Raw genomic sequence first — 27,307 nt, 5'->3', positions numbered from 1 at the left:
GGATTATGAAGCCAGTTGTAATATGCATTTAACACTTCCCCAGTAAACTCAGATCTATTGGGGCAACTAATTCACATCATGCTATATAGCCTTCTGTAGCCCAACTGATCATTTGGAGAGCCTGATGTGTATTTTTCTAACACTTAGTGTTTATGTATCAGTTTAGCAAATATATTTTACAAAGTACAAAGTTGACTTTCTTCAAATATCAGCTATTGGTGTGACTGGCAGTTCTGTTCAAGTTTAATGACATAATGCCAAGAAAAACAGCAATTGTACTTTTACTGAAAAGCAAGAGAAGAACCATAATTATAATTTATACTCTCAGTTGCTTTTACTCATTGCTTTTAGTCAATGATAAAGAATGACAGCTGTGTGGAGAAAAAGGTTTCCACTGCCTGTCAAGACACTGGGAATGTGGGGAGGAGTTATAGGCATCAACATACCATAGAAATATTCTGGCTTTTCTACAAAACTGATTTCCAATAAACTGTAATTCAGTAAAAATGTTTCCTTCTATTTCAATCCATGCAGCATATCGAAGCACAGAAACATCTGAGTTTCTGTCATGTTAAGGATTCACTCAATTAAAAAGGGATGTCAAAACTATTATCAGTAACCAGTTGTACCTAATGAAATAAAATCAATAAAGTACTGGAATTACTCATAAGGTTAGGCAGCATCTGTGCAGAAAAACAGAGATTGAATGATAATACAAACATTCAAGTTTGGAGCAGAAGTACCCTATTGCTGCTTCGAGACTACTTTTCCATTAAAGAAGATCATAGTTGATCTCTTTATGTGCTGAATTCCATAAACCCTCTTAATCTCAACTGAAAGAACTGTGGATGCTATAAATCAGAAATAAAAACAGAAATTGTTAGAAAAGCTCAGCAGGTTTGGTGGTATCTTCAGAACAGGGAAGAAGGGTCACTGAACATGAAACGTTAACTCTGATTTCCATCCGTAAATGCTACCAGACCAGCTGAGCTTTTCCAGCAATTTCTGTTTTTGACTCTAATTAAACTCATGCATACTAATTTTTCATGACTTGCAATAGAAAGCAACTTGTGTATAATTTTTACAGGGGAGGTGAATTTTAATTCAATAAAAATCTGAAATTGAAATTCTAATGATGACCATGAAAGTGTTGTTGATTGTCAGAAAAACCTTTCTGGTTCACTGATGTCCTTAGGGAAGGAAATGTGCCATCCTTACCTGGTCTGGCTTACATGTGATTCCAGACCCACAGCAAAGTGGTTGACTCTTAACTACCCTCATTCTTGAATGAATAAAAATAAATAGATTTGTATACTAGAACACCTACCTTTCTGCGCCTCGGAACTGACAGTCAATCTCCATTTAAATCTTATTCTGTTTTTTTTATTCTTCCTTCTATGGAGGTCAGTAGTGTAGAAAAAGGCCTTTCAGCCCATTATATCTGTGCTATTCAAATACATGGACCTAACAGTTCAAATCCCATTTTCCAGAAGATGGCCCATAGCATTCTATGTCCTGGTATCACAGTGCACATATAAATATTTTCAAAATAGTACGTGGGTTTCTGCTTCTACTATTCTTACAGGCAGTGAGTTCCAGATTCCCACCACCCTCTGGCTGAAAAAATGTTTTCTCACATCCGTGGAATCTCCGCTAGATAAGGTGATGAAGAAGGCTTTCAGTATGCTTGTTTTCATTGGTCAGAACACAATACAGGAAATGGGACAAGACGTTAGTGAGGCCACATTTGGAGTACTGTGTGCAGTTCTAGTTGCTGTACTGTAGAGATGGTATTATTAAACTAGAAAGATTGCAAAAGATTTATGAGGTTGCTACCTGGACCGGAAGAATTTGTCATAAGGAATGGGTGGATAGGCGGAGACTGAGAGGTGACCTGTAAAAGGCATATAAGATCATGAGAGGCATGATTTTATGAGGTAGATAAGTAACAGCTTTTCCCCAAGGTGGGGGAGTCTAAAACTAGAGGTCACAGATTTAAGGTGAGAATGGAGAGGTACAAAGAGTCCAGAGGGTCAGCTTTTATTTCACACCGAGGGTGGACACCATCTAGAACGGGCTGCTGGAAATAGTGGTGGAAGCAAGTATAATTTTATTATTTAATAAACATTTAGTCAGTAACCTAGATGAATAGGTATGAAGGGATATGGACCAAACGTATCCCTTTAATTGTGAAAACTGGACAGTATGGGCATGTTGAGCCAAAGGGCCTGTTTCCATGCTGTAGACCTCTATGTCTCTATCCCCTCTAAAACCCCTACTCCGGCCTTAAATCTATGCCCCGGTCATTAATATCTCCAACAAGGGGAAATGTTGCTTCCCATCTACCCTATCTACACCCCTCATAATTTTTTTTTCGTTTAATCATAGAAGGTGGCCATTGCTGGCTGGTCAGTATTTATTGCCTATCCTTAGTTACCCTTAAGAAGTTGGTGGGAAACTGCCTTCTTGAACCTCTGCAGTCCGTGTGCTATAGGCAGATTAACAGTGCTGTTAGGGAGGCAACTCCATGATCTTGACTCAGGGAGAATGAAGGAATGGAGATATATTTCCGAGTCAGGATGGTGATTGGCTTGGAGAGGGACTTGCAGGTGGTGGTGTTCCCATGTAGCTGCTGCTCTTGTCCTTCTAGATGGAAGTGGTCATCAGTTGGACATTGCTGTCTTAGGATTTTTGGCAGATTTCTGCAATGTATCTTAGAAAGCACACACTGTTGTTACTGAGTATTAGTGGTGAAGGGAATGAATGTTTGTGGGTTTGGTGCCAGTTAAATGGGTTGCTTTGCCTTGAATGGTGTCAACCTTCTTGAGTGATGTAAGAGCTGCGCTCATCCAGGCAAGTGGGGAATATTCCATCGCACTCCTGACTTGTACCTTGTACATGATTGTCAGGCATTAGGAAGTCAGGAGGTGAGTTACTCACTGCAATATTCCTAGGCTCTGACCTGCTCCTGTCACTGTGTTTATGTGATGATCCAGTTGAGTTTCTAGTTAATGGTAACCTCCAGGATATTGATAGTGAGATATTCAGTACTTGTAGTGCCATTGAATGTCAAGGGATGGTGTTTGGATTATCTCTTACTGGATATGCTAATTGCCTGGCATTTATGTGGCGTGAATGTTACTTGCCACTTTTCTGCCCAAGCCAGGATATTGTCCAGATCTTTCAAAAAAAAGGACTTCAGTATCTGAGGAGTGCAGTGATCAGTAAATATTCCCACTCCTGACCTTTAAAATGGAAGTAAGGTCATTGACGAAGCAGCTGAAGATGGTTGGGCCTAGGACGCTAGACTGAGGAAATCCTGCAGAGATGTTCTAGAGCTGAAATGACTTACATAACCATAACCATCTTCCAATGTGCCAGATATGACTCCAACCAGTAGAGAGCTTTTCCCCTGGTTTTCACTGATTGCAGTTTTGCTAGGGTCCTTGATGCCATACTCAGTCAAACATGGGCGGCACGGTGGCACAGTGGTTAGCACTGCTGCCTCACAGCACCAGAGACCCGGGTTCAATTCCCGCCTCAGGCGACTGATTGTGTGGAGTTTGCACGTCCTCCCCGTGTCTGCGTGGGTTTCCTCCGGGTGCTCCGGTTTCCTCCCACAGTCCAAAGATGTGCAGGTCAGGTGAATTGGCCATGCTAAATTGCCCGTAGTGTTAGGTTAGGGGTATGGGTGGGTTGCGCTTCGGCGGGGCGGTGTGGACTTGTTGGGCCGAAGGGCCTGTTTCCACACTGTAAGTAATCTAATCTAATCTAATAGCCATCACTAAAGAGGAAGTGCTGGGAAGCTGAAAGTTCTGAAAGTGGATAAATCACCCAGAATGGATGGACAACCCTCCAGAGTTCTGAAGGAAATGGCTGCGGAAGTTTTGGAGACATTGGTGGTGAACTTTCAGGCATTTAATTAGAGTCAGAGATATTCCCAGAGGAAGGGAGGGAGGCAGAAAACAGGCAGGTTAGCCTGACCTCAGTTGTTGGTAACATTTTAGAGTCCATTATTAAAGATGCGATTGCAGAGTACTTGGAAGTCCGTGATATAATAGGCTGAATCAGCACTGCTTCATCAAGGGGAGATCATGCCTGACAAATCTGTTAGAATTCTTTGAGGAGGTAATGGGCAAGTTAGACAACGGAGAACCAGTGCATGTAATCTATTTGGATTTCCAGAATGCCTTTGACAGTCGCTGCAAAGAAGACTGCTAAATTAGATAAGAGCCAGGGGTAAGGTATTATCATGTACCAAGAATTGATTGACTAGCAGAAGGCACAGAGTGGGGATAGAGGCATCTTTTTCAGAATGGCAGCAGTGACTGGTAGTGTTCTGCAAGGGTCCTTATTCAGATCACAATTGTTCATGTTATACATTAACAATGTGGACAAAGGAACTGAAGGCACTGTTAAGTTTGTAGGGGACACAAAGATAAATGCAGGGACAGGTAGTGTTGAAGAGATAGGCAGGCTGCAGAAGAACTTGGGCAGGCTAGGAGAATGGGCAGACAAGTGGCGGATGGAATGAAATGGGGGAAAGTGTGAGATTATGCACTTTGGTCGGAAAAATAGAGGCAAAGACTGTTTTCTAAATGCGGAAAGGCTTTGGAAATCTGAAGCACAAAGGGACTTAGGAATCTTGGTTCAGGATTCTCTTAAGGTTCAGTTGGCAGTTAGGAAAGCAAATGCAATGTTAGCATTCATTCAGGTTTGCACTGCTGCCTCACAGCACCAGGGACCTGGGTTCAATTCAATCCTCAGACAACTTTGTGGAGTTTGTGCATTCTAAGAAGCCTATAATTAAGAGAAGGGATGGACTGCTGAGGCTGTATAAGGCTCTAGTCAGACCATAGTTGGAATATTGTGAGTGGTTTTGGGCCCCAAACATAAGGATGGATGTGTTGGAGAAGAATTACAAGAATGATCCTTGGGATGAAGGGCTTGTTGTATAAGGAGCAGTTGAGAAATCTAGGTCTGTACTCAATGGAATTTAGAAGGATGAGGGGATATCTGAAACATACAGAATACTTAAGAGACCTGGTTAAATTGGACATGGAGAAAATGTTTTCATTAGTAAAAGCAACTAGGACCCAAGAGCACAGCCACAGAGCAAATGACCACTTAAGAACTGAGAAGAGGAGGAAGTTCTTCAGCCAGAGTGTGGGGAATCTGGGAAGGTCATTGCCACCGAAGGCTGGGGAGACTAAGTTATTTGGTGTATTTTAGATAGAGATAGATAGGCTCTTGATTAAAGAGATCAAAGATTATGGGGAGAAGATAGGGGAGTGGGGGCAGACCTGATGGGCAGAATAGCCAAGTTCTGCTGTTATATCTTATCCTCCAAGTGTTGCTCAACATGGAGAAGTACAGATTCCTCAGCTGCAGAAGTATGATACATGATCATTAGCAGGAGGTCTCCTTGCCCAGTGTTTGACGTGATGCCATGAGACTTTTATGGGGTCCAGAGTCAATGTTGAGGACACCCAGGGCAACTCTCTGCTGACTTATACCACTGTGCCGCCACCTGCTGGGTCTGTCTTGCCAGTGGACATATTCAGGGATAATGATGGTGATGTCTGGAACATTGTAAAGTGTGATTTTGTGAGTATGACTATGTCAGGCTGGTGCCTGACATTTGGAGAACTGTCCAAATTTTGGCACTTGCCCCCTGATGTCAGTAGGGAGGACTTGGCAGGGTTGACAGGGCTGCTTGTATCATTGTCATTTCTGGTGCCTAGGTTGATACCCAAGTGGTCCGTCCAGTTTCATTTCTTTGTTGAGAATTCATAGCGGCTGATACAACTGAGTGCTCAGCCATTTCAGAGGGCAGTTGAAAATCAACTACATTGCTTTCGGTCAGGAATCACAGGTAGGTCAAACCAGGTGAGGATGGCTGGTTTTCTTACTTGAAGGACATCTATGATGCGTTTTACTAACAATCAACAGTGATTTTCTTGGTCATCATTAGATTCTTAATTCCAGATATTTATTTAATTCACATTCCACTGTCTGCCATGGGAGATTTGAATCTGGATTCCCCAGAACATCTGCTGAGTTTCTAGATTAATAGTCTAACAATAATACCACTAACTCATTGCATCCACAACATCTCAATCATACACCCTTCTCAGCCTCCTCTGCTCCAAGGAAAACAACCCCAGTCTATCCAGCCCAGGTAACATCCTGGTAAATCTCCTCTGCACTCTGTCCAGTGCAATCACATCCTTATATGATTCCAGCATATTCCTGCACCTACTTTCTGTGCTTCCTATGTGATCCTCCATAGTGATCAATTCTAGAACTGTTCCTATGACAGACATAAAACTCACTGACCTATAGTTTCCAGTTTTCTGCTTTCCACTCCCTCCTTCCCTTGATTAGTGGATTTGACTTGCTATTTTCCAGATAGATGCACTATTCCCAGAGCCTAATAAATTTTGGAAAATTAACACAAATCATTTAATCGCTCAATAGCCCCCTTTTTTTTTAAGAGACTCCATATGTCCATGAGACATAGGAGTGAAAGTTAGGCCATTTGGCACATTGAGTCCACTCTGCCATTTAATCATGGCTGATGGGCATCTTAACTCCGTGAACCCACACTCTCCCCATAGCTCTTCATTCCTTGCGAGATCAAGAATTTATCAATCTCTGCCTTGAAGACATTTAACATCCCGGCATCCACTGCGCTCCGTGGCAATGAATTCCACAGGCCCACCACTCTCTGACTGAAGAAATGTCTCCTCACTTCCATTCTAAATTGACTCCCCTCTAATTCTAAGGCTGTGCTCACGGGTCCTAGTCTCCCCACCTAATGGAAACAACTTCCTGCATCCACCCTTTCTAAGTCATGCATTATCTTGCAAGTTTCTATTAGATCTCCTCTCAACCTTCTAATGTCTAATGAATACAATCCCAGAATCCTCAGCCGTTCATCGTACACTCGGCCTACCATTCCAGGGATCATCCGTGTGAATCTCCGCTAGACACACTCTAGTGCCAGTATATCCTTCCTGAGGTGTGGGGACCAAAATTGGACACAATATTCTAAATGGGGCCTAACTAGAGCTTTATAAAGTCTCAGAAGCACATCACTGCTTTTATATTCCAACTTTCATGAGATAAATGACAACATTACATTTGCTTTCTTATCGCAGATTCAACCTAAAAGTTAACCTTTAGAGAATCCTGGACTAGCACTGCCAGATCCCTTTGTACTTCAGCTTTATGAATTTTCTCACTGTTTAGAAAGTTGTCCATGCCTGTATTCTTTTTTCCAAAGTGCAAGACCTCGCATTTGCTCACGTTGGATTTCATCAGCCATTTCCTGGACCACACTCCTAAACTGTTGAAATCTTCCTGCAGCCTCCCCACCTCCTCAGTACTACCTGCCTAAGTCATACTACCTGACTCAGACAAAGTCCACCAGAACCCGTGAATCCCATTAGTTTGCTCAGTACTACTTCCCTAGTGATTGTAATTACACCAAGTTCCATTTCTTCATTTAACCTCCTGATTTACAGGTTATACTGGGTTTCTTTTATATCTTCTATGATGAGGGTAGAAATCAAGTATTCATTCATTGCACCCACCATTTCTTCTCACCTCTGGAGAACCAACTCGCACTTTATTTTTTTCTTTTTAGGTACCTGTAGAAACTTTTGTTTGAACTCCCTGCCTCAAAAGACTGCAGAGGCAGGGTAATTGAATATTTTTAAAGCAGAGATGCTTAGATTCTCATAAGGTAGAGGAATAAGTGTTATTAGGACAGATGGGAATGTGAAATTCGAAACACAAACCAATTAGCTCGCATTTTATTGAATAGCAGAGCCAGCTTAATGGCCAAGTGATCGATTTCTGCTCTGCTTTCATATGTTCATAAAATCACTCACAATTATTACCATCCCTTCATCATAAGTACTCAATACTATTTCTTGTGTACTTCTTCCTACATTGTGGTTACTGTTTTGGGAACTTGTAGATCGTTCTCAAGTGACTTCTATCCCCTTATCATTCCTCATCTTTACCCAAAACAATTCTACATCATGATCTCTCTGAACCGAGGTCATCACTAACTGCTGCAGTAATGTCATCTTGATTAGGGGTGCCTCCCTCTGCCTTTACCTATTCTTTGGTATTCTTCTTGAATATCAAATATTCCTCAATCCTTATCATCCTGTACCCCATCCATATCTCCTTGATGATTATCAGATCGTACTTGTTCACTTTTGCGCTATCAATTAATTTACTTTGTTACGAGTGCTATTAACATTTAAGCAGAGTCTTTAGTTTTGCATTTTCTTTTGTTATCTGTGGAGCATCTATTCTATTGCTGACAAATTCTTAGGTTTTCTTTCCTGACATTCTCTGACCTTCATTTTCTGTATCTGTATTTTTCTGTCCAACCTTAATTCTACACCATAAGTTATTACATTTATCCAAGCTTGATCTCTCACTGCTCTTTTTATTAGTTTAACATTCTCTCCACTTCCCTCACAGTTCACAAGAACATCAGTCGCATCATGGTTCAGGCCTAGACCATCCCAATGATATAGGTCCAACTTTTCACAGTACTGGTGCCAGTACCTCAAAAAAGCAGAACCTACAACCTCAATGCTAGTCTTTGAACCATGCATTTACTCCTCTATTCTTATTCATCTCATGTAAATTTGTGCATGGCTCAGGTAGTAATACAGAGATGATTATTGTGGAGGTTCTGATTTATAATTTAACACCTAACTTCTCATACTCTCTGAGATGAGCCTCTTTCATAGTTTCTCTGCTCTCTCATATCACGGAGCCATGATTGGTTAGTTCATCCACCCTGCCGCCCTCACTCTCATCCAACCTCAAACCCATTGGGCAATTAATGAACCTCCTGCATTCCTACTCTCAGAATCCCCTTACCTGCCTCACTTGCAATTATGCTTTCCTATCCTTGACCATTGCCCAAATCAGAATATCCTATCCTAAAGGAGTGTGACTGCCACCCAGAACAAAATGCCCAGCTGATTTTCCACCTGCCTGATATGCTGCAGTGTCTGTAGCTCCACCTCCAGCTCAAAATATATTTTCTAATCAAACTGTTCACAGCTGTTATCACACATTTCTAGAGCAAGTAGGACTCGAATGCAGGCCTCTGGTTCAGAAGTATACAACATAGAACATTACTGCGCAGTACAGGCCCTTTGGCCTTCGATGTTGTGCCAACGTGCAACCAACCTGAAGCCCATCTATCCTACACTATTCCATTTTTATCCATATGTCTATCTAATGACCATTTAAATGCCGTTAAAGTTTAGGGTGTAGGTTTGCTCGCTGAGCTGTAGGTTTGATATCCAGACATTTCATTACCTGGCTAGGTAACATCATCAGTGGCGACCTCCAAGTGAAGCGAAGCTGTTGTCTCCTGCTTTCCATTTATATCTTTCTCCTGGATGGGGTTCCTGGGATTTGTGGCGATGTCATTTCCTGTTCGTCCTTTCCCATCTTCGGGCCAGTTGTAGCGTGTTAGCCCATAGGTAACATCATCAGTGGCGAACAGGAAATGACATCACCACAAACCCCAGGAACCCCATCCAGGAGAAAGATATAAATAGAAAGCAGAAGACAACAGCTTCGCTTCACTTGGAGGTCGCCACTGATGATGTTACCTAGCCAGGTAATGAAACGTCTGGATATCAAACCTACAGCTCACGAGCAAACCTACACCCTAAACCTCAACCTGAGCTACAAACCTTCACAAACCTTGCACCCTTAAAGTTGGCAGTACGTTCCACACACCTACTACTCTCTGAGTAAAGGAACTACCTCTGACATCTGTCCTATATCTATCACCCCTCAATTTAAAGCTATGTCCCCTCGTGCTAGCCATCACCATCCAAGGAAAAAGGCTGTCAGTGTCCACCTTATCTAACCCTCTGATTCATATGTCTCAATTAAGTCACCTCTCAACCTTCTTCTCTATAACACAAACAGCCTCAAGTCCCTCAGCCTTTCCTCATAAGCCTTTCCAGGCAATATCCTAGTAAATCTCCTCTGAACCCTTTCCAAAGCTTCCACATCCTTCCTATGATGTGGTGACCAGAACTGTACACAATACTCCAAGTGTGGCCACACCAGAGTTTTGTACAGCTGCAGCATGACCTTGTGGCTCTGAAACTCAATCCCTCTACCAATAAAAGCTAACACTCATATGCCTTCTTAACAACCCTATCAACCTGGGTTGCAACGATCAGAGATCTATGTACATAGACACCGAGATCTCTCTGCTCATCTGTACTACCAAGAATCTTACCATTAGCCTAGTACTCTATGTTCCTGGTGCTCCTTCCAAAATGAATCACCTCACACTTTTCCGCATTAAACTACATTTGCCACCTATGGACACTATTACTGTACCATAAGAGCCTACCCAATAACTCTGAGCTGAAGTTCCTTGAGCTGCAAACATTTACTGCTGATGTGTGCCCTATATCACACCAGCAGCCTGAAACTCCCACTTTCTGCAGTCAGAGCACATTGCCTTTCTTGCCATCTCTACTATATATCAGTTTATTATTAATTGCTAATTGGTCTATAATTAGCCAGTTTTGTGAAGATTTGTAGCTCAGGTTGAGGTTCTGGAAGTAGGTTTGCTCACTGAGCTGGAAAGTTCGTTTTCAGACGTTTCATCACCTTACTAGGTAAGATCTTCAGTGAGCCTCCTAGTGAAACAGTCCGGAGATTTCTCAGCAACAAACCCAAACAAGCAGAAAAAACGTTTCCAGAAACTTTAGCCACTCTCCCCTACATTAAAGACATCTCGGAAATAACTACCAGACTAGTCAGACCCTTTGGCGCCATGGTAGCCCACAAACCCACCAACACACCAAAATAGCAGCTAATGAACTTGAAAGATCCTATACAGACAACAAGCAAAACTACTGTCACTTACAAAATACCTTGCAAGAACTGTAACAAACACTACATTGGACAAACAGGCAGAAAACTAGCCACCAGGATACATGATCATCAACTAGCTACAAAAAGACATGACCCACTCTCACTAGTATCCTTACATATGGATGAAGAAGGACACCTCTTCAACTGGGACAACACATCCTCGGACAAGCCAAACAGAAACAAGCACGAGAATTCCTAGAAGCATGACAGTTCAACCGGAACTCTATCAACAAACACATTGACTTGGATCATATTTACTACCCCCTGAAAAAATAACAGGAAATGATATCACCACAGGAAATGATGTCACCAACCCAAGGAAACCCAAACAAAGAAATAGAAAGCGGGCTCCACCACCAGTGCTTCATCCAGAGGCTCACTGAAGATCTTACCTAGAAGGGTGATGAAACATCTGAAAATGAACCTTCCAGCTCAGCAAACAAACCTACATCCAGAACCTCAACCTGAGCTACAAGCCTTTTCAAAGCTCACGAACACCTATGGGCACAATACTCTAAAACTGGCCCGAAAATGGGAAACCAATGCCATCTGACAGAGCGCCACCTGCGAACAACTGTACTTGTACGAATGCCTAAGGAAATAGATACTACCTAAATGTCTTAGATACAAACCTCCCCTTAACACCCCACTAGCCAAAAGAATAGCAGAGCAAAATGACTACAGAATGCTTAGAGAAATGAATAATGATGCCCACCATAGACTCCGTAAATGCTACTGGGATATTTTGCGCCAAAAGTCTTTACTCACTCAAGCATCAGACCATGAATGGACAGACACATTACAACAACCATAGATATTAGACATCGACAAAAACAGAAAATGAAAAAAACTAGACCTGCAGAAAAAAAACAAGACAAACTTACACAAAATAACAACATTGACAACACAGAAGCATGGATAAAAACCTTATCTGACCAAACCTTACCAGACACTGAAAAAGCAGTCTAAATAAGAGGATTAAATTACAACTTCCAGGATGCAGACAAGAAAGATTTCTTAGCAGTATTAGAAACAACACTGAAAGACAACCAACTCACAGAAGAAACCCAGCAAACTATCAGATAGGCAGTCACATCAACATTAAGCAGGGATAAGGAAGGAAACACACTCAATACCCAAGAAAGGACACCACTAGAAAGACTAAAAAAAGATAAAAACATTATTATCCTACCTGCAGACAAAGGATGCTTGACAGTCATTTTAAATCAAAGAAACTACATTGAGAAAGTGAACTTACTACGTGCAGATACCAACGCTTACCAACAAGTGGCGATAGACCCAACCCCACAACTAGAGAACTGAATCACAGCCCTACTCAAAAAACCTCAGAAATCTGGAGACATAATTAAGACCGACTTCCAAAAAATGAAACCAGATGGATCCAACACACCATGCTTCTACGGATTACCCAAAATTCACAAACCAGGAGTCCCCCTCAGACCCATAGTCTCGCTACCTTGAACACCAACTTTAACATTGGCCAAGGAACTACACCAAAGACTAAAACACTTAGTAGAAGACTCATGCCACTCCATCCACTCCACCTAAGAATTCCTGAAGACCATCAAAGACACCAAGATAGAAGAGGATGAAATAACGGTCTCCTTTGACATAACAGCTCTGTTTACATCCATCAACATCAACCTGGCCAAGGAAACACTGACTACACTATTAGAAGAACCAAAGACACATACACCAAACACCACCAACTTTATCAGGGTGGACAGTATCATCAAGCTCGTGGAACCAAGCCTTACCAACTACTTCACTTTCAACAACAAAACCTACAGACAAACCAACAGAACAACAATGGGATCCAATATCAGGCTTCTCAGCAGAGGCAGTAATGCAGAGACTCGAACAATTAGCCTTGCCAACCATCCAACCCAATTGTTGGGTCCAATACGTGGATGACACCTTTGTCATTACTAAACGAAACAAGTTAGAGGAAACCTTCAAGACCATCAATAATACCCTTACTGACATAAAGTTAACTAAAGAGGAGGGAAACAACAACAAACTGCCATTCCTAGATGTCGCAGTAGACCGAACAGCCAATGGGGAACTTCAAACCAGCATCTACAGGAAAACAACACATATGAATCAAATATTGAACTACAGACGTAATCATCCTAAAATCCACAAATGAAGCTGCTTTAGAACATTATTTCATTGAACCACCACACACTGCGGCACAGAGGAACTACGCAGAGCAGAGGAAAATCACCTGCACAGTGTATTCAAAATGAATAGGTACCCAATGAAACAATCGGTCGATTTCCCAGCAGCAAACTCAAACAAGCAGGCAAAATGCGTCCAGAAACCCTAGCCACTCTCCCCTGCATCAAAGACATCTCGGAAATGACTGCCAGTCTACTGCGACCCCTTGGCATCATGGTAGCCCACAAACACAACACACTAAAACAGCAGCTAATGAACTTGAAAGACCCTATACAGACAACAAACAAAACTAATGTCATTTACAAAATACCTTGCAAGAACAAAATACGTTGGACAAACAAGTAGAAAACTAGCCACCAGGATTGATGAACATCAACTAGCCACAAAAAGACATGACCCACTAGTATCCTTACATACGGATGAGGAAGGACACCTCTTCGACTGAGACAACACATCCTCGGACAAGCCAAACAGAAACAAGCACGAGAATTCCTAGAAGCATGACAGTTCAACCGGAACTCTATCAACAAACACATCGACTTAGATCATATTTAATATCCCCTGAAAAAAATAACAGGAAATTATATCACCACAGGAAATGATGTCACCAACCCAAGGAAACCCAAACAAAAAAATAGAAAGCGGGCTACACCACCAGTGCTTCATCCGGAGGCTCACTGAAGATTTTACCTAGAATGGTGACGAGATATCTGACAATGAACCTTCCAGCTCAGCAAGCAAACCAAGCAACCCTGCATCCTGATCTATAACTGAAATTGTCTACACCTTCCAGTTGGTCTGAGCACTGTCGGTAACGCGTACAGTACTCGTAAAATAATACAATACTTACAAACTTCTTTTCTAGTGATAGTTACTGGTTTACCATCTCCTTCTGCTGCACAAAAGTGGAACTCAAATTCTGCAGGCTGAAAAAAAAAGTACAGTAGAAGAGAAAAGCACACTTCCCCACCCCACCCTTCCCCAGTGACCCTAAACTGCATACTTCTTTCTGGAACCCTTACTTAAAGCAATTCTTTGAGCTTACTTAAAGGACCCATGTTCAGCCAAATTCCCAAATCCCTCTACCTCACTAAGATGAAGTCTGCCCCGCACTGATCATGCATGCTTGCTGATCCTTCATGAAAATAGAAATAATATAGAAATTAACAGATTATGAAAAAGTGAAAGGCGATGTGATGGAATAAAGTGCAGGAGAGATTATAAACTAAAGATTTAATGGTAATAGATAAAGTAGACATAAAAGATGTAAAAAATTGAGGTATGAATGATTAGATAGCATCTATCTAAATGGAAGTAAACAAATGAGGAAAGAAATTTGACAAAAAGGAAGCCGAAATTTGTGATCTAAAAATTTTTGAATTCAGTTATAATTCCAGAGTTGAGTTGAAAAGTTAGGTGCTGTTCTTCAAGTTTGGGTTAAACTTCATTGGAACACTTAACCAAGCCAGTGAATAGAAAGGTCAAAGTGAGAGCAAGGTGGAAAATTGAAATGATAAGCATTACCAAGGTCAGTTTTTCATGTACACTGAACAGCTGTCTATCTTAAAGGTGTCACCCCATAGTAGAGGAAATTATGTGATGAACAGCTACTGAACCCTGTCAATATAGATATTAAAATGGGTAGTCTAGGCTTCCATCGATATTACTTTCTTTTCCCATTGTTTGAATTTTAATTGTGGACCTGGACATCTTGAAAGACTTATTCATATTACTGTGACTCTATCATATGATCTAATAGGACTTCTATTGATATACTGTCTTATTTTACCTCTGAGCATTGTCTCATAGCCTTTCATACTTTTGGTGGTTTTGGTTGATGGCACAAGGAGAAACAAAATGATGCTCATAGATAAAGTAGTTAAGAAGGCATATGGGATATTTGCCTTTATTAGTCACGACATAGAGTTTAATAGCAGGGAAGTTCTGCTGGAACTGTATAAAACTTTGGTTAAGCCACAGCGAGAGTACTGTGTGCAGTCTTGGAATCCATGTTACAGGTCGGATTTGATTGCATTGGAGAGAATGAGAGGAGATTTATCAGAATGTTGCCTGGGCTGGAGAGTTTTAGTTACGAGGAGAGATTTGATATGCAGAGGAACCTTGAATATCTGACATTACATTATCCAGAATTCAATTAACCCAATGAAATACTCCCACCCATGTCCTTCGGATAATCGCGGGTCCTCTGTACTGGGATTGCTTTCCTTGGAGTAGGGGAGACTGAGGGTGGATATGATTGAGTTGTATAAAATTATGAGTAGCGTAAATGTGGTAGACAGGAACAGACTTTCCCCTTGTTGGAAGGATCAGTGACCGGGGGCATAGATTCAAAGTAAGGGGCACAAGATTTAGAAGGGATGCAAGGAAACATTTTTGATTTTGCCTGGGGGTGGTGGAAATCTTGAACTCAGTGCTTCTAAGGGTGGTAGAAAAAGAAACTCTCATAATGTTGAAGAAGTATTTCAATGTGCACTTGTGATGCCAAGGTGGTTCTGTGGATTAGTAATCCAGGAATATTATCATTAACCTGTTATGTTAAATTAGTGGGCGGCACAGTGGTTAGCACTGCTGCCTCACAGTGCCAGAGACCCGGGTTCAATTCCTGCCTCAGGTGACGGTGTGGAGTTTGCACATTCTCCCAGTGTCTGCGTGGGTTTCCTCCGGGTGCTCCGGTTTCCTCCCACAGTCCAAAGAATGTGCAGGTTAGGTGAATTGGCCACGCTAAATTGCCCGTAGTGTTAGGTGAAGGGGCAACTGTAGGAGAATGAGTCTGGGTGGGTTGCGCTTCGGTGGGTCGGTGTTGGGCCGAAGGGCCTGTTTCTACACTGTAAGTAATCTAATCTAATCTAATCTAATCTAGTGTGTTAAACACTGGAAGGTAACTATATTTAAATAAACTTCAAGAACACACTGTCGTGATTGTAGTGAGGTCAGCCACGTGGACGTCACAGAGTATGGTTTCCTGATTGGGGCTCTTAATCTGGTCGAATTAAGGATTCCGGGCAGACAGGAATGTCAGAGGTTTAGTTCACTCTGATGAAGCTGGATCAATATCATGGACTTCCCACATGTACATAATGGGAGGCTTGGTGACGAGAAACCTGCATCTGTGTAATTATTTCACACATTTTGTAAGGATTAATTACACTTTATTAAATTCTCGCTCCACTTAACTAATATGTCCACCAACTGTTCTCTTATTCCTCCAGTCTCAGGCATCTCTTCAGACCATATTAAATGGTAACATTGGCCACTATCTCCCCAGGATGACAACGTAAACTACTGTTTTTCTTCCAGATATTGACGAATGTGAGGATAATCCTGATATTTGTGATGGAGGACAGTGTGCCAATGTACCTGGAGAATATCGATGTCTCTGCTATGATGGATTCATGGCTTCTGAGGATATGAGGACCTGTCTAGGTAAGACTTAGTTGGAGTTTTCTTGCTAATATCCTAAGATTATACCTGACATGTTAGGCTGAGTACATGAGAAAATATTAAAAGTAATTATATGAATTGTATAGTATTTAGAAGTGCATCATTCAAACTGTATAGCACTTCGCTAAACAGTTATTGACAATTCAGTATCCTAGGGCTATGAATGCTATAACTTAATTTTAACTTTGATCCACAGATGTCAATGAATGTGAACTTAATCCAAATATATGTCTTAGTGGCACTTGTGAGAACACCAAAGGATCATTCATTTGTCACTGTGAGCTCGGCTACTCTGTGAAGAAAGGAACAACTGGTTGTACAGGTAAGCAAATGTTTCACTCATTGTTACTTGCAGAACACATCTTTCTCCATTTAAATGTTGTACTTTTAAATATGTAATTGTTACTGGTAATGCCCTATACCTAATAAAATTTCTAACAGTCCTTTATTTTCCATATTTAAGGATAAGGTAATCCGCTTCTAAAATAAAACAGCAAGCCCTCCTGACACCCTCAAACTTCTCCATGTTAATGTAGGAGAATAAGGCATCTTGTCTGCCCTTGGGCTTTAGGGACCTGAAGGCAAAAGCAAGGTGGCCAGCCCAGCACTGTCCCTATGCAGTCCGCTATTTTTGGCTATAGGTGGAAAGGGCACTTACTTTGAAAGGCTGTCCTGTGCCTATCAGATGCAGCCTCTTCAAAGTTTGTGCCTACCATTTTAGAATCACCCTTGCCCTGGCTTCTAAAATAAGGCCCCCGTCTCTTTGCTTTGGTTTGCCAGGGAACCTGTCCAATATCTGAAGTTCACAAATCATCAGTCTTCTTCAGGACTGATTATAGTATGTTAATGCCACCATTCAATCCTGGGTGCTGCTGATACTGTAGAGCTTCCAGCCAGTCAGATTTTCCAGCAACTCTCTTCGTCCACCTGGGGTTAGAAGTCATATTCTGAGTCGTTTAAGTCTCCTCTGGTGTAATATTGCTGCAGGGCAATGGGTGCTCAGGTGGGCAGGCTGACCACTGTCCTTTCAGCTGGGGGTAGTGTAGGTATGGGAAAATGTCCTCCTCACCACCCCCTAACACCCCCAGCCTACCCCCCCTCCCCCCCCCACCCCAACATGTGAACTCTGCTCCAAAATCTCATGTCTTTATCTACAATGTCATGTCTTGTCATCAAAGGAAGTTTTAATACAGCAAAACAAAATAAATATAATGAATGTGCAATTTCTGTTGTTAAGTTTGTTACTGTAAGATTAAACCTAAACCTTATAACAAATATTTTATCATGCATTGAAAAGAGACAAAGCATCTTTAAGGTTATGTGTTTCAGTTTTTGTCCTGTAAAATTAATCAGCAACTACTTTTGAGTTAATAATAGGTAAGAACATGATCACAACCTGAAATGTTTACAGTTACTCTTCTGTAAAATTATTTCCCAATGAAGTTACAAAATAACAAGTAAAGTTTGTTTTGACTTTAACCTTTGGATTTTCAATTTATGATAGATTAATCAGATGGGTTTAAGCGATTTTAGCTTTGGACTCTTCATCTCACTACATAATGATTAAAATTTTGAATGCTGTAATTTGACTGAATGATGTTTTTTGATCAACTGGATTTTGACTGACATGGAAACTAATTTTCCATGTTAAGATTTTACAAGTCAAAATAATGAAACGGCTATACCTATAGATTCTCTGCTCAATTTATGGTGTAAAACTGATTGTTGCCATTGAACTATTGTGTTCAAACCTATTGTGGTCGTGAGAATATCTGCAGCACGACATAAATGATCAGGAAACTTAGTCAAATTTTATTCTCAATATTGGTTTGTACAGGCAGGCTAAGTAGCCACCTGGAGATCCCAGACCCCACCACTAGGGATATATTTCCCTCCCCTCCTCTATCTGCATTTCAGAGAGACCATTCCTTCAATGACTCCCTTGTCAGATCCATGCCCCCCCCCCTTCAGCCCACACCCCACTCCCGGCACCTTACCCTGCCAATGCAAGAAGTGCAAAACCTGCAACCACACCTCCCCCCTCACCTCTGTCCAAGGCCCTAAAGGATTCTTCCACACCTGACAGAAATTTACCAATACTTCCACACACGTTATCTATTGTATCCGTTGCACCCAATGTGGTCTCCTCTACATCGGACAGGGGGCACCAACTTGCAGATCGTTTCAGAGAACATTTCTGGCACACCCGCACTAACCAACCCTACCACCCTGTGACTGAACACTTTAACGCCCCCTCCCACTCCACCAAGGACCTGCCTGATCTGCTGTGCTTTTCCAGCACCACGCCCTCGACATGGAGAGATTTGGCAGCCATTTTATAAGTGTGATCTTTATAGATAAAGCTTCCAAAATTCCAACTTGTTTTTAACTCTTAAATTCAGTTGGGTAAATTACCGATAATTGAAATAGTGTAAGATATGCACATCAGTTGGTATATCTATAAAAGGAACTGTCAAGTAGATTTCAAACTGATATTTTTCATTTATATTGGGAAGTAATTGTTTATCATTATATAAATGTATATTTCCAGGCAAATTATTTGATTAATAGTAGGAAAAAATAAATAAGTAACAGCCAATTCCTTCTACTGTATTATCCTACTTGGCATGATTTAGTTCATGAAAGGTCTTACCAGCTTTAACATAAAATTTTTGCAAATCTTATCATCACCTCTGCTCCTCACTTAGAATGCTCCTGAGCATTTTGATAATGCTGTATTCTTCAAAAAATGGTTGAAATTTTCCATACAGGTCAATACCTTGAATGTATTTTCACTTTGAGCAATCTTGACTAACTAAACTAAGTTTGACTGCATGTCATTAATATCTGGCCTGTTATATTCTGAGTGGATATTATCATGTATTATCCTTTAAAATGTGGTCAGAACAGCCTCCTGTAATGACAACCCTTCTTTATTAATTATGATTAACATTGGAAATCAACAGCCCTTTTCTCCATTTAATCTTAAATTAAACTCGGTGTTATGATCTGGTGAGGAGGGCTAATAAATTATGTTACTTCAGATTTTAAAAAGATGATAAACTTTAAAAAGAGTTTGGAAGTAGGGTAGCTAAACACACCAAAGGGTTTTCTTTTAATTCCTTCATCGGCTGTTAGCATCGCTCACTGATCACTGAGCTGCTTTCTTGAACTGCTGTAGTCCCTTTGCTGTAGGTCACACAATGACGGAATTCCTTGATTTTGACCCAGTGACAGTGAAGGAATGACAATATATTTCCAAGTCAGGATGGTGAGTAGTTTCAAGGGAGCTTGTAGGTGGTGGCATTTCCATGTAATTGCTGCCCTTGCCATAGAGTCATGCAAGCACGGAAACAGACCCTTCAGTCAAACCAGTCCGTGCTGAACATAATCTCAAACCAGTGCCACTTGACTACTCCTGGCCCATATCCCTCCAAACCTTTCCTATTCGTGTACTTATCAAAGCGTCTTTTAAAGGTTGCAACTATGCCCACTTCCACCACCACCCCAGGAAGTTCATTACACACATGAACCACCCTTTGTGTAAACGTTTGCCTCTTATGTCTTCTTTAAATCTGTCTTCTCTCACCTTAAAAATATGCTCCCAAGTCTTGAAATCCCCCATCCTAGGGAAAAGATACTTACTGTTAGCTCTATCAATACCCCTCATGATATTATAAACCTCTATAAGGTCACCTCTCAACATCCTACGCTCCAGTGAAAAAAATCCCAGCCTAACCAGCCTTTCTTTATAACTCAAATCTTCCATACCCGGTAACATCCTTTTCTGACCCCTCTCCAGCTTAATAATATCCTTCCTATAACAATGTCCTGTAAAACCTCAACATATCATCCCAATTCCTATACACAAAGGACTGAGCAATGAAGGCAGACGTGTTAAATGGCTTTTTAACCACCTTGACTATATGTGATGCAAACTTCAAAGAATTATACACCTGAACCCTTGGGACCCTCTGTTCTCCAACACTACCCAAGGCCCTACCATTAATTGTATCAATCTTGCCCATTTATTGTACCAACATGCAATACCTCACATTTACCCAAATTGAACTCCATCTGCCATTTTCAGACACATTTGATCAAGATCCCTTTCTAATCTTAGAAAACCTTCTTTGCTGTCTCATGTGCCACCAATTTTTGTGTTGTCCGCAAACTTACTGACCATGCCTTCTTTATTTTTATCTATATCATTTGTATAAATGACAAACAAGAGAACCCAGAACTGATCCCTCGGTACACTGCTAGTGACAGGCCTCCAGTCTGAAAAGCAAATTGATATGGGATATGGAAAAGCAAATTGATATCCAGTCTGAAAAGCAAGGGGGCATAGCTTTAAATTAAGGGGGAGTAGATATAGGACTGATGTTAGGGGTAGGTTCTTCACTCAGCGAGTCGTAAGTTCATGGAATACCCTGCCAGTAGCAGTGGTGGACTCTCCCTCTTTATGGGTATTTAAGCGGGCATTGGATAGGTATATGGAGGATAGTGGGTTAGTGTAGGTTAGGTGGGCTTTGATCGGTGCAACATCGAGGGCCGAAGGGCCTGTACTGCGCTGTATTCTTCTATGTTCTATGTTCAAACTTCTACCATCACTCTTGACTCCTGCCATTAGGCCAGTGTTGTATCCAATTGGCAAGCTCACTATGAATCTTATGTGATCGAATTTGCTAATTAGTCTACCACACAGAACCTTGTCAAAGGCTTTACTAAAGTCAAGTAAACAACATCTATTGCTCTGCCCTCATCAATCTTTTTAGTAACTTCCTCAAAAAACTCAATCGAGTTTGTGGGACATGATTTTCCTAGCTAAAAGCCATGCTGACTATCCCATATCAATTTTTGCCCCTCTAAATGTCTGTAAATTCTATCTTTTAGAATCACCTGCAACAACTTACTCACAATCGAAGTCAGACTCGCTAGTCTATAGTTCCCCGTATTGTCTTTATAACCCTTCTTAAGGGCACATTAGCCATCAGACATCTCACCTGTAGTTATAGATATTTCAGATATTTCAACAAGGGGCCCTGCAGTTTTCTCCCTTACTTCCCACATCCATCTAGGATAGAGTAGATCAGGTCACACATATTTATCCATCTTTATATTCTCTAAGACCTCCTGAATTTCTGCTTCTGTAATATGAACTATTTTTAAAACACCAATATTTATTTCCTTAAGTTCTCTAACTTCCATTTTTTTCTCTACAGTAAAAACTTACACAAAATATTAATTTAATATCTCTACCACCTTCTGGGGTTCAGCACAAAGGTGACCTCTTTGATCTTTAAGGGGCTCTACCCTCCTACTCTTTATATGCTTGGAGAATCCCTTTGAATTACCCTTAATCTTATCTGCCAATGTTATCCCATCTTCCCTCTTTTCCTTCCTGATTTCCTTTTTAAGAATGCCCCGACACTCTTTATATTGATTAAGTTATTCATTTGAACCCAGTTGTCTATATCTAATTTATGATTTTCTTTTATTCTTGACTAAAACCTCAATATTTTTATTAATCCATTGTTCTTTAATCTTACCAACCTTACCCTTCACTGTAACAGGAACATAATGCCTATGAACTATCATCGCCACACTCTTGAAAGCCTCCTATTTGGCTGACATCTTTTTACCTGCAAACAGTCTATTCCAATCAACATTTGAAAGTTCTTGTCTCGTAGCATTAAAACGTTTATGGAAGTCTTATCCTTTTCTATAACCATTTAAAAACTGTTAGACCCAAAGTGTTCCCCTACTTTCACTTGAGTCATCTGCCTGCTTTATCGGCCAAAAGAAGGTCAAGTTTTGTTCCTTCTCTAGTAGGCACATCCACATATTGATAAAGAAAATTTTCTTGAACATGTTTGACAAATTCTTCACCATCCAAACCTTTAACACTATGGTAACCCAGTCAATGTTTGGAAAATTAAAATCCTCCCATTAATACACTCTTATTATGTTTACATATATCTGAAATCTCTCCACATATTTGTTTCATAATTTCTGTCTATTGGGGAACTGATAGTACACCATCAAGGTGTTCTTTCCTTTCTTATTTCTAATTTTCACAGGATGACTTTTTAGACAGAGTTTTGGGTTTGGAAGGTGCTATCTAGGAAGCATTGGCGAATTTCTGCAGTGTATCTTATAGATGGTACACACCACAAAGTGGTAGAGGGATTAAATATCTGTGGATTTGGTGCCAATCAGGCAGCCTAATTTGACCTGTTTGGTGTCAAATTTCTTAACTGTTATTGGAGCTGCCCTCATCCAGGCAAGTGGCAAGTATTCCACCACTCTCCTGACTTGGTGCATGATAGATGGTGAGCCTCAGGGAGTCAGGAAGTGTTCTCCTCATTGAGTTTCTGACTTGCTTATGTAGCCACAGAAATTATACGGCTAGTCCAGTTGAGTTTCTAGTCCATGGTAACTCCTAAGATGTTGATAGGTACTCAATGGTGATGATGCCATTGAAATCAAAGAATGATGGTTGGGTTTTCTCTTGATGAAGATGGCCATTGCCTGGCACTTGTGTGGCACCAAAGTTACTTCTCAGCCCAAAATACCGTAAGTGTAGGTCTTGCTGCATGTGAACATGACTGCATTCGTATCAGAGGATGATCAAACTGCTTAATTCTGGCTTTGTTTTCAAAGGCTGTTGTGTTTTATTTTTTTAAATTGGGTAACTCGTTATTATTAGATTTCCGCAAGTAAGTCTGCAAGTGCTGCTTTTGGATGCCTAAAGATGCAAGTCTTTGATGACCGTGACATCTGTGCTGACACTAAAATCCTTGGGTATAAGGCAGTTATCCTCCATCTATTCTGAGAATTAAATGATTTCAAAATTAGGACTATGTTTCGATGCCACCTCAACACTCTTGAGACACACCATCAATGCTGTGTGAGACAGAATTTCTGCATCAGCTGGGAGGACAGTCTTAATAACATCAGCAGCCGATAGTGAAACCACCTCCACTGAACCAGCCATGTACTTAGGATACATGAGTTCCACAGTAAATCCTCTTTACCCAGCTCAAGGAAGGCAGTCAAACCAGAAGAGGACAGTAGAAGTGTTTCAAAAGCTCCCTAAAGCTTCCCTCAAGAAATGTAACTTAGATATCATTGCTTGGGAGACCCTCATTCAGAAGAAACCGACGTGGAGAACGTGCCTATTTGAAGGGGCACAATATTTTGAGAACACCCATTGGTAGAATGAAGTATGAAAAAGCAATCTGAAAAAGGAATGCCACTGATCTCCAGGTTAAGGGGCAATTCCACCACCCAGAAACACCTGCCAAGTGGGCTCATCAGCCACACATCGACCCACAGACCCCATGACCAATGACACAGAATTTCCCAGGTGGGCAATCATACTTAAGAACCAGGAGCAGGAGTAGGCCATCTGACCCTTCAAGCCCGCTCCACCATTCAATAAGATCATGGCTGATCTTTTTGTGACCTCATCTCCACTGACCCACCCTCTAACCCTAACCCTTAATTCCTTTATTGTTCAAAACATTATCTATCTTAGCCTTAAAAACATTCAATGAGGAAGCCTCAACTACTTCACTGGGCAGGGAATTCCACAAGTTGACAGCCCTCTGGGTGAAGAAGTTCCTCCTCAATTCAGTCCTAAATCTGCTCCCCCTAATTTTGAGGCTATGCCCTCTTGTCCTAGTTTCACCTGCCAGAGAAAACATCCTCCTGCTTTTATCTTACCAGTTTCCTTCACAATTTTATATTTATCTATAAGATTCTTCAAAATTCCAATGAGTATAGTCCCGGTCTGCCCTCATTAACCACGCCCCTCAACCCCAGAATGTACTTCCTCTGCCACCCCCTCCAGTACCAGTACATCCTTTCTCAAGTAAGGAGACCAAAACTGCATGCAGTACTCCAGGTGTGACCTCACCAGCACCCTGTACAGCTGCAACACAACCCCCCTGCTTTTAATTCAATCCCTTTAGCAATGAAGGACAAAATTCGTTTGCCTTCTTAATTACCTGATGCACCCTGTAGACTAATCTTCTGCAATTCTTTCACAACAACACCCAGGTCCCTCTGCATAACAGCATGCTGCAATTTTTTACCCTTCCAATAATGGTCCTTTTTACTGTTATTCCTACCACAATGGATGACTTCACATTTATCAACATTGTACTCTATCTGCCAGACCTTTGCCCACCCACTTAAACTACTTATATCCCTCTTCAAACTTCCAGAGTCCTCTGCACTCTTTGCTATACCACTCATCTCATTATCATTCACAAACTTTGACACACTATGTATCAGTGTAAATGGTAAACAATTGTGGCCTCAACACTGATCCCTGAGGCACACCATTAATCAATGAACACCAACCAGAAAATCACTCACTTTTCACCACTCTTTGTTTCCTGTTAGTTAGCCAATCCTGTATCCATGCCAATACATTGTCCATAACGCCATGTACCTTTACCTTACACTGCAGCTTTTTGTGCAGCACCTTGTCGAATGCCTTTTGAATGAACCAGGATGTAGAGATCTGAAATTCAGTGCCCTTTTATAACAGTGTTAATTTTGGCTCAGATTGATACTTGTGTAGTGATCATTTTATCAGTTTTCACAACCTGGTCAGATGATCACAGCAGCCATTTTAGGTCAGTGTTTTGTATTTTTAAAAACCATTTGTAGTCTGTGAACAAATCACTATTAAAACAAGTAATCATATTTAAATATCGGTAGTCCGTGCTTATCGTTGTCTCACTAAAGTTGTCATTTATGTTATTACATTAATGAAAATGCAGTGCTTTTCTTTTATTATACAGTAGGGTAAAATTAAATCTAGTGAAATAAATAAATATTTCATATAAGAATAATACAAATAAAATAACAAATTAAATAATAAACATTAGCAAATCTGGACAATAACAAACTCTAAAATAAAACAAAGAGTTAGATGCTGAAAATCTGAAACGAAAAAGAATTGTTGGAGAAACGCAGCAAGTTTGAGCAGTCCAATGACCCTTTGGAACTTAATTGAAAAGTTCTAGTATGGTGTAGCACAACATACAAGGCCATTCAGCCCATTGAGTCTCTTTTAAGGAGCAGTACATTTCCACTCTTCTCTTTCCTCACATTCCTGCAATTTTCCTTCAAGTATTTGCTTAATTATTTTCAAAGCATACTGCTGAATCTGTATCCTCAAGCATCTCAGGCAGTGTATTCTAAACACTTTTTTTTCTTGTTAAAACTCCTATGTCACTTCTGGTTCTTTTGTCATTTCCGCAAATCTAGGCCATTTCTTTACTAAAGCCTTTGGCCTTTGGAAGCAGTTTCTGTTTATTAACTTTACCTTAATCCTTCATAATTTTAAACACATCTAGCAAATTCCCTCTTCATCATCTCTGCTCTTAACTTCACCAGTTTATCCACCTGACAGCACTGCCTCATTCCTGAAACCATTCTAGTAAATTTCTACCAAAAAAATATAATGGAAGCTGGAGATCAGTAATAAAAACAGAGTGTGCTGGAAATACTCAATAGGCCTAGCAGTATCTGTGGTTTGAGAAGTGGAGTTTTGAGTCTCCAATGTGATTCTTATTTTAAGACAATTTTATATATCATGGAGATTTCGTTTACATTGATAAATTTGATTATCACATGAAGTTTCCCTACTCACCATTTTTAAAATATAAAAAAAAATGTGATCCTGGGAGTTTTCTGCATTTGCAGTCATCAAACCAAGTTTATTTTTCTGTTCACTTGAATGGTGGGCAAGATTGTGGAAACGAAAGGAAACCGTTATGAATTCTGTGTTGAGTTTGTAATCACACTTTTTTTTGAAACAAAGACAAAAATAAATTGACTTGTTACTACACAGTGCTTTTCATGACCTCAGTGTTGTCAAACAAGAGTGTTACAGTAAAGGAAGTACTTTTTTAAGTAAAGTCCCTGTTATAGTAAGGAATTGGACTTATTGAGCAAAGTAAATTTCCATTGTGTCTGGCTGTTTCTCTGTCTTATCACACAGGTTCATGATTGCTTTTTTCCATTTATGAATTGACTCAATGTTCCAAGTGAAACACTGAATTGCTGTGTACTTGGATTAAGCATGAACAATTTGCAAATGTAACATTGAACATCCCTGCAATCTAATATGGTCACATGGTTGAATGTTTGCCTGTGCCAAGCTAGAACAAGGGATCTCAGTCAGAGCAGGAGTGGCCTGCTTCATTACTCCAAAGTTCAAGCTCCTATTTATTATCCACCAATTCCCATTTGTACTTGTGTGGGCATTACGTGAAACCACAATCAGACGTGAACCTGATATTGTACAGCTCAGTAAAAGAGACATTGTCAGAGACATCTGACACCCAGCCACATTATAGGGCACTAGGAGAGTTGATAAAACACTTCCTCGGTTTCAAGTGGCATAATGAAGGAGTGATTTTGAAGACTTAATTAGGGAATTCTAGAGCTTAAGACCTGGATACCCAAACACATGGCACCATGGAAGGACAGAGGAAATTAATGATGTACAAGAGGCCAAAATTAAAAAAGTAAGATTGTAGGACTGGAGTGGTTGTTTTCAAAGATTCTGAGTCAATTTTATTTTAAAAAAGAAGTGTATTATGACATGATTTGAAGAAAGGAGGAGCAATCATGGAGAGAGAAAAGCTTTAACACCAACATTTAAGTG

General features: G+C 40.6%; 1 protein-coding gene across 1 annotated transcript in view; it reads left to right on the top strand.

The window, feature by feature from the left end:
• Positions 1 to 27,307, top strand: part of LOC140458518 (fibrillin-1-like) — a 574,711-nt gene that overhangs the window by 400,088 nt on the left and 147,316 nt on the right. Inside the window, exons 30-31 of the mRNA XM_072553247.1 lie at positions 16,471 to 16,596; positions 16,811 to 16,936. Of these exons, the coding sequence (XP_072409348.1) occupies positions 16,471 to 16,596; positions 16,811 to 16,936 (252 nt within the window). The remainder of the gene's footprint in view (positions 1 to 16,470; positions 16,597 to 16,810; positions 16,937 to 27,307) is intronic.

Source organism: Chiloscyllium punctatum, chromosome 33, assembly GCF_047496795.1.
Source record: "Chiloscyllium punctatum isolate Juve2018m chromosome 33, sChiPun1.3, whole genome shotgun sequence".
Classification (NCBI taxonomy): Eukaryota; Metazoa; Chordata; class Chondrichthyes; order Orectolobiformes; family Hemiscylliidae; genus Chiloscyllium; species Chiloscyllium punctatum.
Note: the sequence above shows the minus strand (reverse complement) of the source record. Positions and strands in the feature narration are given on the sequence as shown.